The following is a 14,743-nucleotide window of genomic DNA, read 5'->3' as shown; positions in this document are numbered from 1 at the left end:
GCATGTGGCCGGTGTTTGCTCACTTTCTATCAGAGCCTGTTCTTGCAGTAAATGATTTATGGAGGGAGGAGAATGAGCGAAGGGGTCTGAGAGACAACAATTTACATGATCCTCCAGTTCACGCTTTCTGTGTTTCTTCATCATTGAAGACTGCTCTTTACTCTTCTTAACAAAGTGGAGACACGGGGAGGACTATTCAGAACATCAGGATCAGGCTGCACTTTCACACTGGTGCATGAAGCAACAAGGCAGGAGTTTGTCAAAAATGGAGGTCAAAGGTCACTGCGGAAATCACAGCAAAGCGTCCCAGAGGATTTGATGCTGAACTAGGATCTCTTGTATTCACCAATGGCTTTATTTGTATGGGATTGTTTCTTCTGTTTGCTCCCATCCCTGTTACTTTTCCTGCTGTGTGTGGCCCTGCGTTGGCCCAGAGCACGAGGTTGGACCAGGCTGACTGTCAGGGTAGCAAAACCCAGGTTCATCTGCAAAACCACTGCGCTGGCCAAATATCTGCTCCGGCACTGTGGCTCTCTGGCCAAGCCGAGACTGGTCCCATGGCCCAGAGGAGACCCCCACCTCCAGACTCTGTCCAGCCTGCTGTGTGAAAAACCTGGAGACACGATACAGTTCGCTAGAGAAAATCTGTTACTGAGAGACGGGGGGGTTGTAGCTGTGGACTGGGCTGTTGGGAGGAAGGGGTGGGAGGGGCAGAAGGAGCATCAGTCAGGAGGAAAGGCTCTGGGCTGTTTCACCTCAACACCACCCGTCCTCCTCCTCATCCCTCAGTCCTGGGGAGGGATGACCCCCCACTTAAAGGCACTGTGCCATCTGGCAACGTGTCAGGGCTTTTATGTGGTGGTGTTTCACCCTCGAGGCACAGCGGGGTGCCCGCTGACCACGGCACGACTGACTGAGTTTGGAGACCCGGCTGATCTTGAGCAGGTAGAGAAAGAAAACTATTTATCATTTAATGTGTAGAGGAAAGTATTTTTACCGTGTATGTGTTTGCTGAGACAGTTTGTATACAAATTAATGGAGAAAATTATTCTAATTTAAAAAGTTTCAGTAATTTATTACTCAAATCTGTCCAACACTTTTGTCCTTTTTGGTTTTGTTTTGTTTTATATCACTGTAAACAGAATACCTTTGGTTACTAGACTGTTGGTTGGACAAAATAAACAACTTGAAGATGCCCCTTTGCATTCTGGGAAATTGTGATTGACATTTGGGATAATTTGGAAAATTAATTGACAGATTAATGTATAATCAAACACAAAATCTTATTTTAGTGTGTTAGTATGCTAACAATTGTTATAACAATAATTATCACTAAACTTAGGTACAGATGAGGTTAATGGGTTTTGCAGGAACCAAAATATTAGAAAGAACTAAACTTTTGACCTGATGACCTGAGGATTACTTTTAGGATTCATCCCTTGAGGACCATGAACATCTGAACCAAATATAGTGGCAATGCATCATCACTTGGATTCATCCTCTGAGAAACGAGTGTCAGAAACTGACACAGTTTTATATGTCTGCACAAAAGTGACTTGAATGTTTTGTTTTTATTCTTTTACCTGACACTGCTGGTATCTTTGATGCCTTCCATTTTCAGGCGGTGGCTTATATCCACAGCCGCCACCCGTCCTCTGTGCTGGTTGCAGTGAGTGAGGGTTCAGGCTCAGGGATCCTTCTTTCCTACTTGGGGGAGCGTGGATCAAGTACATACCTGACAGCGGCTGCAGCCATCTCACCTGTGCTTCAGGGCCAGCTGTGGTTTAAAACAACCATGGCTCCTATTTATCGCTGGGGGGCACTGTTTCACCGGAAACTGCAGCTCAGGAGGTGAGAGAAATTAAAGTCAAATTAAAACATATTAATAATAGCAACAGCACTGATATGAATGCAGTGTGGACATAATCATTTAAATTTGTTTTCACATGGTTTAAGGTACACAAGTTCCTTCAGAGGAGTCCTGGATGTGGATCGGGCCCTCAGCTCTTCCTCCCTCAGAGACTTTGAGGAAAGTCTTTTCTGCTCTTCAGCCCGGCTTCAGCACAATGCCTCTAGACATCCAGCAAACTCAGGACCTCATTCCCCGCAGGGCCTGGCACCCTCAGTGGCCTGGGCACTGGGCGAGAGGGCTTACCCAGCCAAGGACTGGGACAGCTACTGGGAGAGGAACGAACCACTGAGAGATGCAGATGAGGTGGCTGTCCCAGTGCTCTGTATCTGCAGCCGTGACGACCCTCTCCTCCCGCCTGCCTCCACTCTGCCCATCCCCCTTTTTCAAAGCAATCCTTATTTCCACCTGGTGTTGACGGACAAAGGAGGGCACTGTGGATTCACTCTGGCGGGCCGAGAAGAGATGGAGGGAGGGAGGACTGAAAATGAGGAGGTGGAGGAAGGTAGCTGGAGTCACATCTTGGTTCTGGAGTACTTCAGAGTAGTGGCTGATTTCCTGAAAGGCCAGGAGAGGGATGGGGCAAGCTGGGGTGGTCCACATGGAGAACAGAGTCAGGCTGGGCAGAGGAACAGGACCAGCAACATGGCGCCTCCTCGCAGGAGGAGAGCCACCATGATGAGGAGACCAAGACCACAAGCACCTGAATGGAGCAGCGCGGATGCAGAGGAAGAAAACTTCATCTGGAAGAGGTCCTATACACGCTGAGGAGAAAGTGACAGTGGAGGATGAACTCTGCAGAGAAAGACTTCATCAGCTTGGGACAATATTTAGGTTTTTGGGTTTGGTCACATCTGGAAAAGAAAATCAGTGAAATAAGGGCACTGGACAGTTCAGAAAACCCCCTGTGCACAACAGAGATGATGCAAATTAAACAAGCAGTCTGATGACAAATGCATCTTTTTTGGCTGTGTTTTAAACAAAAGTATAGCGTACAGTATAAGTGTAAATGAAACATTTAGGCCACAGTGAAGGGTTTTGTAAACTTTTGTAAACTTTTGTAAACAAAGTTTTTACTTTGTCAGGTTCCTCACACACAAAACACCGTAAGACAAAGAAATATTAAAATTACTTTATTACAGATGATTCTTTATCCAGTAGCCCTCTTCCAACAAAAAATAGTAATTACAAACAAAATATTACATTTATCACCTAAACTTTGTTTCTGAATTTCTTTTATACATTTTAAATCACTTTGTCATCTGTAAGGAATAGCTTTTCTCTTCTGCTATGCGACATTCAGCTTTTTGCACAATCTATACAATTTAATACAGTTTAATACAGGTCTCTGGACCAGGGAGAATAAAACAGCAAGATCCACCAAATGACAGGAGAGATAAAAGGAATACTGATAAACAGACTGTACAGAGACATAACCCTGCCTCCCGCCCACTCTCGGCCAATGGCAGCAGTCCCTCAGCACACTGAGGGGGATCACAGTAGACTCATTGATCTGGTCAATCACTTGTGCAATCAGTGCAACTGATCCAGTTCAGAGTGACCAAGGTCTAAAGCTAGACTCTGCCCCAACTGCCTCAAAAAACACCTGGGAGTTCTAGTAAACACGAGAGGTGGTCTAAAAAAAAACCTGCCACTGGTTTGGCCCTCTGCAGACATCATCTGGAAAATAAAATCAGCCTTTCTGGTATTAAAGGAAATAAAACACTAAAGAACTGGAAAAAAGGTTGATAAAATATGTTGGGTACAATGCAATACTTTCTGAAGAGAGAAGTGGGACCACCATGTTCTGTTTTTTTTTTTTCTGTTTTCAGAACTGAGCCATGAAAAACAACAAGATTACACGTTCTAAGTTCAGGGTGGTGAGATTTTAAAAAGGCAAATACTTAAGTGCAGTGTGAAAATGCTTTGTGTAGAATCCAAAGAAAACGGGGCGCATGTTTCATAAATCAGACATAAAAGTCAAAATAATATCAGTGGACCCCACAACATCTAAGAGTCACACTTTGTAGATATCAAACAACAGATATATTTTCACTGTCTTGTGCAAGAATTTGGAAACGATTTTAGGTTGTGGAGTGAACTAAATACCGTTTCTGCAGCCAAATATTTTAGAATTTAGTAGCTTTTCCGATTTTATAAGACAATTCTTTCTTTTTCTATGTTATTATAAACTTGACTTTAGGCCTGTGAGTCTTCTAAAAACTAGTCTTCTATATTGGGTATCATAATGTCAGTAAAATGTAGCCTATGCTATAGCAAATGCTACACCCTAACTAGATTTCAAATCATGTGCAAAATCATCCTCATTCAGCATTAAACAAAATGTTGCCATTTACTCAAGGCAATCTGACCTGGAGTTGTGTTTGTTCTTATTCACAACAGAATATCTGTAACAAGTTTCAGAACTCGCAGCTGCAAGTAAGACAGTGAAAACCCAGCGGCTGTAAAACATCTGAATACCGCTGGTCTAAAACCACGTCACTGTGTCTGCATCACAACAAGTTAATTTGTCTTTGATTTGTCAATTAGATTCCCATATTTTCAAATTCAAAATATACAATATTAACAGGTTTCCTGTACATTCCACCTCTGAAAATCATATAATGCATATTCTCTGCATTTCACAATAAGACTTTCACCTTTTTCTCTATAATCCTTTTTTTATATAGACTCATATAATAATACATATATTTATATATTTTCTTCTTTTCTTTCACTTGAAAATCTCTTCTCAAATAGATCAGGGAGGTGTTGAAGACCACACCAGGCTCAGGGGGGGAGGAAACGGAGGTCGAGGGAAGCAGGGAGATCGGTGGTCAGAACATGACATTGGGGTCACCAGGGGTGAGACAGAGCGGGGTGTCAGACCGGGGAAGGTTGCAGGGGCATGGCAGCGGAGATCACAGCATCACCACCCATCCACCCAGTGAGACATTCAGCAGTCACCAACCAGCAGAGGAGCAGGGGAGCTCACCACGTGTTCATTCATTTTACTTCTACCCCTTTAAAAAGGTCTTTTCAAGTCAAAAACTACACACTGGGACATTTTTAGACGATGTGATGGACAATGTGACAACTACAGAGTTTCCCCAAAAACAAATTATCTTTGACCTAAAATTTGAGTGTGTTTGCTCATTTACAGCTAACAACTAGGTGCACTATTATTCAAAAAAAAAAAAAAAATTAAAATCAGATTTTTTTTTTTTTCCTTTTTACACTTTCATGTCCCAATCTGATTTCCACAAAATGTAACCCTGTACATGCATTCATCATCCAAGTGTGCAAAGGGACATACTGGGGAATAAAAAATATACAATAAGTATTGTAGGTATTTGTGTGTGCGTCTGTGTGTGTAAATATATCTGATTAACATTTGGTGGGTAAAAGCCTGTGCCAAAGTGCAAGTCACTGTCAAGTCACAACACCCTGTGGTGAAGTTGAGCTTGAGTGTTCTCGAGGTAGGCCTCCAGGCTTGGTTCAATTTGTCAGAGAAAGTTTTTTTTGTTTTGTTTTGTTTTCACTGCATAGTGCATCACTAAGACGGAGCCAGATTAGACCAGGGAATTACTGCAAACAAGTGAGAAGTGAACACACAGTTTTGAAACTATTCAAGTAGAGGTTGAGTGCTGCTGAAAACCCATCCCTGTCGTGAGGGCTGTGGACTAATAAGGCTTCAGTATCCCTCAAACTGGCCGTCCACTGAGCAGGTGTGAGTGAAGGGCAGAGGCCTGTGGAAACCCAAGAGCTGAACCAGTAAGGCTGAGCACGCACAAGAAATGTCTGCTTCTCTCCTCCAGTCCAGCAAAAGATGCATCTACTTGGCCACAGAGAATGAACTGAACTTCCACCGACATCTCTGGCACAATCTCATTAAAAACGTAACAATATATTGGCATGAAAAGTCATGACGACAGACCTGACTCTGCACCCTTAACCTTTGGCATCTTCGCAGCCCTGCTCATAGTACAACAGCAACTTCTAAATCAAGGGACTTCAAACCTGTGTGGCATTGAGGACTGAGAGTATTGTTTCAATAAATCACTGCATCAGGTGATTTCACTGCTTAGACTGCCTCTCTGGTGGAAGATAAGCTTCTCAGTTAAGTCACTTAGGCTGGAATGAAAGATTGCATACATTTAGCTATCCAACAGCTTTCCCTGCACTACTTTTATAAAGTCAGAGATACTCACTGGTACTCACTTACAACAACCTTTGTTCTCTTCTTCTCTTCTTTCATTTTCCTTCTAGCTTCTGTCCAAACATTTTCTGTTAATTCTTTAATCATAAATCTTAATTACCCCTACCTTCCCTCCTGCCTTCTCGTTTGCCTGCAACTGCACATAAACAATAATCTCATTAAACTTTCTATCAGTAAGATGTCTGTGCTTATATCTTGAGCCATGAGTGGTTTGACGGAATTTGCACGAGGACAAATATCTAAATGTGTGCACACATTGAATGCAAATTTCCCATAATGCACCTCATGGTGCTATTATAAAACAGCACATAAAACAGCATACTGCAAATAAACAACTCTTGATCATATACTCCACAGTAGATAATATGAAAACACTACTTTGTGTCTATGGCAACAGAGACTAACATTGCAAATATAAACACATAAAACAGCACTCAAGGCTACAGTAAAAATGACACTACTGCGTTGTGGCATACTGTATATGGCCCTCAGCCATCTTGGATTAGTCTCAAGACTGTTGGGTTTCCACAGACGGCTGCGAGCAGTACACTGGTGTAAGAGAACAGTGGTGATGGGAGAGGAACTGGGCCGAGGTAAACCCAGTCTGAGTGCTGTGCAGTGTGTGTCAGATGTTCTGTGGGAGATAACAACAAGTGTATGTGAAGCATGTGTGGTGCATGCATGGTGTGTGTCTGTGTACAGTGTTACATTGGTGCACAAAGATTTTACTTTAAGACAATTACTGTGTTGCTTTTGTTTGTGTGTGTGTGTGCGTGTGTGTGTTCTAGGTGTACGACAGGTGGGATCCGTTGGAGATCTGAGAGGTGATGCTGGCGCTCCTGCTCATGCCCTGTTCACTCCTCCCCCCTGATGACGTCCTCCTCATAGCCTGCGGGCTGTTCCTCACCCCTCCAACACCGCCCCCGCTCCCCCTCTGACTCCCTCCTCCGGGGTGGTGGAGGCTCCAGGGTGGCGGGCCCCCAGCCAGCATGGGGTGACCCCAGGGCTGCTGTGAGCTGGAGCCCCCCTGGTGGTGATGACTATGGTGGCCACCTCCACCACCTCCTCCAGGCCAGTGGCCTCCCCCCTGAGCCCCCTGGCCTCCCCCGCCTCCTCCCCCCCAGCCTCCCTGGGAATCGGGAGCCAGGTTAGTGAGCACCATGTTGCTAAAGCCCAGCCGCATGGACTCCGAGTCAAAGGCCTCGATCTCTCGGGCCTGGCGCTCCAGCAGTGAGCGGATTCGCTCCAGGCGTTCGTTCTGCAGGGCGAGCATTTCCTCCTCGATCTGGAGAGATAAACAATGAACAGGTGAGTCCAAATTAATATTGAGTCATAAAAAAAGTCAATAAGTATAATAATTAGAAAAACAAATATAGAATCTTTTTAACAGAACATCAATAAAACAACAATTGTACAATGTGCACAGTGCAACCCGACTTTTGGACCTTTGACTTAAAGACACAGTACATGAAACAGTATGAAATTTGAACCCTTTCAACAAATCGATTCAATTCTGGTTTGCTTGAGGAACAATGCAAAGATCAGATCACTATTATCTGCCTCTGAACTTATCATTCATGACTTTTTTCCCCACCTCAACTGCCGTAATGCCTCAGTCAAGCTACTTTTTCAAGCTACGTCTTCAGCTTGTGCAAAATGCAGCAGCTAGGCTGTTAACTAGGACGAGCCCATAGACCTCATATCACTCCAATCTGTCCTGGCACCCAGACTATGGAGCAGTCCGCTGCAACCCCTTTCCCTTTAGATTAGGTGAGTCTGACGACTATTTTAAACAACAGTTAAAAACCCACTCTTTTTAGGATGGCCTTTCATTCACCTTCAGTAACTTCAGTTCGTGCTCTGGGTGGTGACTGGTTGCTGGATGCTTTCTGTGTTCATATGTGTGTTATCTGCATGTATTTTTGAATGTGATGTTGATGTAAAGCCCTTTGTAACCTGTGTTAAAAAGGTGCTATATAAATAAAGGTTTACTTACTTATTAATGTCAACAAAAGGTCAGTGTCATAACCAAAACCGAAAAACGCAACTTGAGTGTCTAGTGTCATCTTGACACTGCACAACACTAGACCAAGTCCAGGGTCTTTCTTACTTTCTGCTCCAGCAGAGCCCTCCGCAGAGACACCCTCTGCTCCAGCTCCCTCCTCTCCTTGTCGTGCTGAGCATCTGTTTGCATCTTGATCTTGCTCTGGTACGCGTTGAGCAGCTCTAGCTCCTGCTGCAGCTGCATCCTCAGGACCTGACACTCGCCCTCCTGAGCTTCATCTAACCGCAGCTGAGGGCAGGCGAGCGAAAAGAGAAAGAGAAAAACAAAGACAGAAAGAAAGTCTTTCTTTGTAAGCACCATGAAGGAAGAAAACAACAACAAACAAAAAGAAATCCACATAAAATCAAATCAAAACAAAGGGTAGCGCATACAGGCTGCAGCGCCAGTGGTTCCACATTCAGGGTTGGTTATGGTTGAAATAATACCGTCTGCAGAATCAGATAACCTACACATACGTCTATAAATAAGATTTTGGGACACCAGCAATCACAACATTTGGCTGTGGTTGCAGCTTTTTGGGAATTTCAGCAGCAGCCTCATAATTTTATTATGAGCCACTGAGTCTCCACCTACTGTGTCTTCAGTAGAATGATGATCAGAATGATGACAATGATCATATATTGATATCTCACAACATTTATGTGGAACCTACTGACAAAAATTGATAAATTAAATAAAAAGAAAAAAAAATATGTTTAGCATTTGCATCACAAAACTTACCACACCATAGATGCCAAACCAAACTGTGTCTTTAGTCAAGTATCAAAAACTGTTGAGCTTAGAAAGTTTGCATCAAATACTCAATCTGATTGTTGGTCTTATTCAGATTTCAATTCCTTAATGTGACTAAATGGGGACATTTTCATATTTATGCTTTATAAACCTGTTCTTCAGGTACTCACAGCCTGCGTGGACAGCATTTCATTGATGGAGTGGTCGTACTGCTCGGCCAGGATGGCCAGCTTCCTGGTCTGCTCCTCCTTCAGCCTCTTCAGCACGGCCTTGTGGTCAGACTTGGGCGTAGTCTCCAGCAGATGGTTCCTGAGGGCCTTGTACTGCCTGGTCTGGGTTTTGCAAGTCTCCTGGAACTGCTTCTTAATCTGAAGCTCCTTCGACTGAGGAAGGAAAAGAAATGTTGACTGTTAGGTGTAGCGGACGCGTGTGTGTGTGTGTGTGTGTGTGTGTGTGTTTTGTTACAAGGTCAGTCACTGAACAGCCTCTAAGGACAAGTCTCCCGTCACTTTATGCACCTTGAGGCTCTTGGGCTGCTGTCGGACCTCCATGACATGCTTGCGCCTCAGCTCCCTCTCCCTCCTCTTGTTGTACTCCAGCTGGTTGGTGAGCTCTGTCTGGTGCTGGGTCCGGATCAGCTCTGCTCGCGCCTTCTGGATGGTCCCCAGGTGCCTGAACTCCAACTCCTGCATCGACTCATGATGCCTGAGCAGCATGGCGTGCTCCAGGTCCTTCTGTGTCTGCCGTTTGTTCAGCTCCTGAAGAAGAGAAAAGGAATAAATGAAGGGTGAGAGCGATCAAACGAAAAAAGTCTGAGTGGGTGGTGGTATCTGGCTCTCTCTGTGTCTTTATGTACCTCTCTGGCCAGATCCTGCTCCACATTGTGTCTGGCAATGAGGATCCTACGTTTGAACCGGCGACACTCCAGCTCCAGGTACTGCCTCTGTCTCCTCAGCAAGTTGGCTTCTTCCTCCGCCTGGAAAGGGAAACATTGTGGCATTACAATAATACAAAGTATACCTCACATTTAAATACTACTGAGCAGCAGACATTCTAACTCTCAAAAAGACTTGGCAATTAAACTTTAGGGGGAAGATGAGCTTAGCAGGGTCAAACCTGATTAGTGCTTGGATGGGAGATATTTTTTGCTAACATTAAAGATTCTATTGACTGTGCAACTCAAGTAAAATCATCACTTGATCTTGGAAGTGTCCACGGTGTCTGAGAAATCCTCACCTGGAAGTGCTGGATGTTCTCCTTCTGCTTGGACAGCCACTCCTGCTTCTCTTTCTTGGGAGTCGACTGGTTCTCGCTCAGTTCCTGCCACACAGGTGTATTTTGTTTTATTTCAGTGTGTCAGGGCTTTAGCTCAGCATTTAGCTTACTGACATTTAGAAACATAAGAATGGGTGGGTGGGGTGAGCACTGGCTTCTTCAGCCTGTGTTGGTCATACGTCTGGTGTCAGTGCTCATGTTGACTAGAGCTGAAACACGAGTCCGGTAAACATACACTAATTTGAAAACTAATGTTGAACTCTGCCCACCAAGTGAATCAGGCTTATCACAACCTACACAAGAATGTTAGTCAAAAACATACCAACAATGCAGCAGCAGTGTTACCTAATTATTTTTTGGCTGAAACCACTAAATCAGGGGCATGATAATTGTGTGTGTGTGGCTCAGGTGTGTTACCTCTTTGAGCTGCTCCTTGCGTAGTTTATACTCCCTCTTCTGTGACTCCAGGAAGCTGCTGAGCTCCTTCTTCTGCTGCACCTGGATGTGCTGCTGAAACTTCTTCTCATCGTTGGCAAACGTCTTCAGCTAAACCCAACACAAAAAGGCACAAATGTAGGAATATACTTTGACCACAGTGGATTTTTCCTTTACATGATATGTTATGTGTGTATTTTCCTCAAATTGCTTGTACACATACATCTTTCTCCAGGGCTGCCTGGTGTTTTTTGAGCAGCTTCTCCATCTCCTGGGTGAAGTTGCTTCTCTGACTCTCCAGCTCTTTGTCCAGCCTCAGGCGGTGCTCATCCATCTCCCCTTTCAGCTTGTTCTCCAGGGCCATCAGGTGCTTCTGATGTTGCCGTCTCATGCGTTTGTATCCTGACATTTGCTCCCGCAGCTCAGAGTCCTGCTCGTGTTCCTGCATCTCACGGGTCACCTGCAAGATGTGGACACGGCAGACAATCAGCACAGTCCGTTCACATTAAGATTATTTTAAAATAAGAAAGATGTCTTGTGTGTAGGTATAACAGCAATGTTGAGAGTTTGTTAAATTTACACAACAGTTCTACTCATTTCTCAGCCTTTTCATCAAACATTAAGCACAGAAATCTGGCCCTTTCTGTTACACAACCACTTATCAATAATATTTATAAGTAAGATAAGTAAGTGAGATGCATGGAGGAGTAAGTGTGTTCTCACAAGTGATGCTGTGCGTATGGTGGCAAAATGCTCTCGGTTGCGGTAGTGCTTCCTCGGACCCTGAGCTGGTGTTGCCTGGGGCTCAGAGGGTTGACTGCTGGCCGCCTGCTCCCCAGAGAAACTCTCCTCTTCCTCCTGGAGACGTAAGGCAGCACCGTTTACATATTATTTTGTTACGGTAATTAACAGTGCACATACAAAAAAAAAAAAAAAGAGGCTTTGGGAGCACGAGAACATTTGGGACAGAGCGAGAATGAGAGAAAGACAGAAGAGAAGAGAATCAGAAACAATCCTCTACAAAAAAAAAGTGCTGCAGACACATTACAGCAATAAAGTTCTCTGTCCAACTCTGAATCCATGTATCAAGCTGCTGTAAGAAAAAACTGAAAAGGCTGATTGTTGTGCAGTTTATGGCTAACTTACTGTGCACTGTGTTATAATACAAACTCCTCTCACGTACAGGCTGAAATGAAGGGGAGCACATGACAGCAAAGAGGAGCGATTACATGACATATGTATCCTAACATCAGCTCTGAATACCTCTGCTGCTGAAATGATCAGTTGAGAAAAATCAACAAGTTTGATATTTTAACCGTTAAAATATTTCATAAAGCAATGTGACGATTTGCTGCCTCTGTGTTATATCAGTAGGTAAATAGTATTTACACTTGAGTTTGGTTTCAGTTTGCTGACAGATCTGATAACTTACAATGGGCATATTCCGTAATTTTTGATCTATAATTATAAACAATTAATCTGAACAAATAATAAATAAATTCAATAAGAGACAGATTTAAGAATTAAAAGTTAAAAATGATGCAGCAGAGGCTGAGACATCCTGACTTTTAGTCCCTGCTATGGGTTGCACTCTGGCTCACCACTGGCTCTTACATTTCCCATAATGCAATTCAATAGCATCTTAAATTAGACCTTTCCTGATTGGTACATGCCCACGTCTTTCAAACTTGATGTCCCCAGTTACAATGCATAATTTTTATTTTTTTATTTGTGGTAGCTAGCTGATTCCACTTGAACTAAACAAAGCTCTGACCCAATCCACTGATATTATTATAAACTGATCTTATTGTGTTAAATCAGCGGAGCGTCCCTTTAATCAATCACTGAAATAATGTCCTATACTTCCTCTAAATAGGTGTGTGTCTGAGTCACTTCACCCACCGGTTTGAGGTGTATGACAGAGCTGTTGGACATCACTGTGTGGTCTCCCTCCATCAGGTCCAGCTCGCTGCGGCTGTCCTGGGCCGCTTCGTTCAGGCTGTTGACAGAGCTGCTCTGGGAGCTGGCGCTGATGGACATGCTGGGGATGGACTGATTACTGCCCACACTGTTCACCGTTCCTGTCCGACCTCCGCCAGGCTCCAGCTCCTGGGGACAGAGCGGACAGAGCAAAGAGAGAGGCAGCGAGGGAGAGAGAACGAGCCAGAGAGGGAATACGAGAAAGACCAAGAGACACAGACAGACATGCATACAAACCAATGCATGCTTAGTTATTTTCTATGCATGATGCCATGAAAGTGGCAAATGTATTTCTGTCGTCACCCCCCCCCCCCAAAAAAAAAAAAAAACCTTGTTGTATTCCAGCACTGTTACTTTAATTTGATTTCCACGCACCTCCTCTCCATCCTGGGCTTCTGCTGTGGGTCCGTTGTGGGCCTCCTGCAGGAGGATCTTCTTCATCTTGCGGTACTGCAGGTTATCCAGCTCTCGCACTGCATCCTTGGTTCTCTGAATAAGATCCATCAGCACGGAGTCTGGACGTTCACGCTGCAGAAACGCATGCTAGAGGGGAGGGTGACAGGAAGGCAGAGGATCATTGAACAGAGGAGTCACAGAAGAAGAAGGCAGGGCGAAGGGGAATGACAATGAGAAGGACACAGTCAAATTTTGTGTCACTCAGAAGTTCATCTTTTTGGGGGTAGAGAAGAGAACAGAACGGCTGAGAGTTTATGAGGTCATCAACATGTGAAGTTGTTTCTGTGCAATAAACTGTACAAATCGCAAACACAATGGGAAGAAATGTTCAATATTCCAAGATGGGAGCCTTCCGGTTAGCTCAAAGTGAATCAGGTATTAGCTTCAGCAATCTGGTCAGAGCCCTGGATTTAATGAGGCAGTGGATGGTTTTGCAGTGAAGCTAAAGAAAAAAAACAGTAAGGTAAAACAGCTCACAGAAGAGTAAACATCTGTCCACCACTGTTTCTGATGAGTCCATGTTTATGGTTTGGGATATACCCAGGTGAAGCCTCACTACCTGCAAGAGCTAACTTCAAGCAGTCTGGTTTAGGGTTATTACTGCTACTATTCCTGCTGCGTCTCACTGGAACGGGCCTCATGTTAGCTAGCCAAAGCCGACAGATGTCTATTAACTAGGGCGTGTGGTAAAAAAGTTTTGGAAATGACAGGGCACCAATGAGCCACATACACATTTACATCTAAACAGTAATTTTACTGGTTTAAAGCAAGTGGCTGTACTTCTAAATCCTGAAAATGTCCATATATAACCACTCTACCACTCTGATCTTGTACCGTTTTGGAAATTAACATTATGGGCTCAAATGACAGTCAAAAAGATTTAGAGGTTGTTAAATAATGTTTACTAATAATAAGTTTGTAGTTGTAAATCAATCTTTGTAAATGTGTAAAATAAATTTGCAGGAGAACCTCAAGTTTGTGAATGTGTGAAAAAGATTTGTATTGTAAGAGACAGAAAATCTGTGAACAAATGATATCAGTGGTGAGGCAACTCAAAGACACTGAGAAAGAAGAAGTGCTTTACTGAATTTTGACCCTGTTTTTACACCTGAATATGATTGGACAATGAATGTCCAATCACAGGGCAGAGTCCAATCAGAGTGCAGATGATTGTGTTACTTGTAATCTCTGCTGCGGGTCCTGAAAGGTGTGGTAGACCTTCAAGATGGACCACAGCAAAGGCTGATCTGTGACCCAGCTGTTTTCATACATGCACAGGGCTTTAAATGTTTACCATTATTTTCTACAGCATCATCAAATATAATTTAACCCACCAGGGTCACAGAGGAGCCAGCGCCATCGCCCGTCTCGAAACTCTACCACACATTTCAGGACCTGTTGTGGAGATCACTTTAAAACCTCAAAAAATTTTTTGACCCTAATTTTATCCCATATAACATTAAAGAAAGAAAGACACAGTCTGCCATACCCCAAGGACAACCCCCATTAACAATAGTGAGTCCATTAGAGGGCTAAGTGACAGCTGCTCAATTACTTAACAGTGGATGGAGAAGTCACATCTCTACCGTAATTATATCTGTGTTCTTTCAACAAAACTGAGCGCTCTCTGTGTGTGTGTGTGTGTGTGTGTGTGTACACACATGTTGCGGTT

At 43.8% G+C, this 14,743-nt stretch overlaps 2 protein-coding genes across 4 annotated transcripts in view; one reads left to right on the top strand and one right to left on the bottom strand.

Moving 5' to 3' along the window:
* The first annotated feature begins 103 nt into the window (after positions 1-103).
* Positions 104-3,901, top strand: LOC139637585 (protein ABHD15). Its single transcript, XM_071506398.1, has 3 exons — positions 104-945; positions 1,622-1,851; positions 1,957-3,901. Exons 1-3 carry the CDS (start codon positions 349-351, stop codon positions 2,675-2,677), a joined length of 1,548 nt encoding a protein of 515 aa, XP_071362499.1. The 5' UTR covers positions 104-348; the 3' UTR covers positions 2,678-3,901.
* Positions 3,715-14,743, bottom strand: part of LOC139637582 (serine/threonine-protein kinase TAO1-like) — a 26,473-nt gene continuing 15,444 nt past the window's right edge. For all 3 annotated transcript variants that reach the window (XM_071506393.1, XM_071506395.1, XM_071506394.1), the window contains exons 11-21: positions 12,991-13,158; positions 12,538-12,744; positions 11,359-11,493; positions 10,859-11,095; positions 10,618-10,746; positions 10,162-10,245; positions 9,782-9,901; positions 9,444-9,683; positions 9,096-9,308; positions 8,239-8,421; positions 3,715-7,413 (exon numbers count right to left, since the gene is read on the bottom strand). In XM_071506393.1, coding sequence (XP_071362494.1) covers positions 6,913-7,413; positions 8,239-8,421; positions 9,096-9,308; positions 9,444-9,683; positions 9,782-9,901; positions 10,162-10,245; positions 10,618-10,746; positions 10,859-11,095; positions 11,359-11,493; positions 12,538-12,744; positions 12,991-13,158 — 2,217 coding nt within the window. In that variant the 3' untranslated portion in view covers positions 3,715-6,912. The remainder of the gene's footprint in view (positions 7,414-8,238; positions 8,422-9,095; positions 9,309-9,443; positions 9,684-9,781; positions 9,902-10,161; positions 10,246-10,617; positions 10,747-10,858; positions 11,096-11,358; positions 11,494-12,537; positions 12,745-12,990; positions 13,159-14,743) is intronic.

The sequence above is a fragment of the Trachinotus anak genome, unplaced genomic scaffold, assembly GCF_046630095.1.
Source record: "Trachinotus anak isolate AG129_WGS33_773 ecotype Australia unplaced genomic scaffold, CSIRO_AGI_Tana_v1 ptg000020l, whole genome shotgun sequence".
Classification (NCBI taxonomy): Eukaryota; Metazoa; Chordata; class Actinopteri; order Carangiformes; family Carangidae; genus Trachinotus; species Trachinotus anak.
This window is presented reverse-complemented; position numbering and strand designations above follow the sequence as displayed.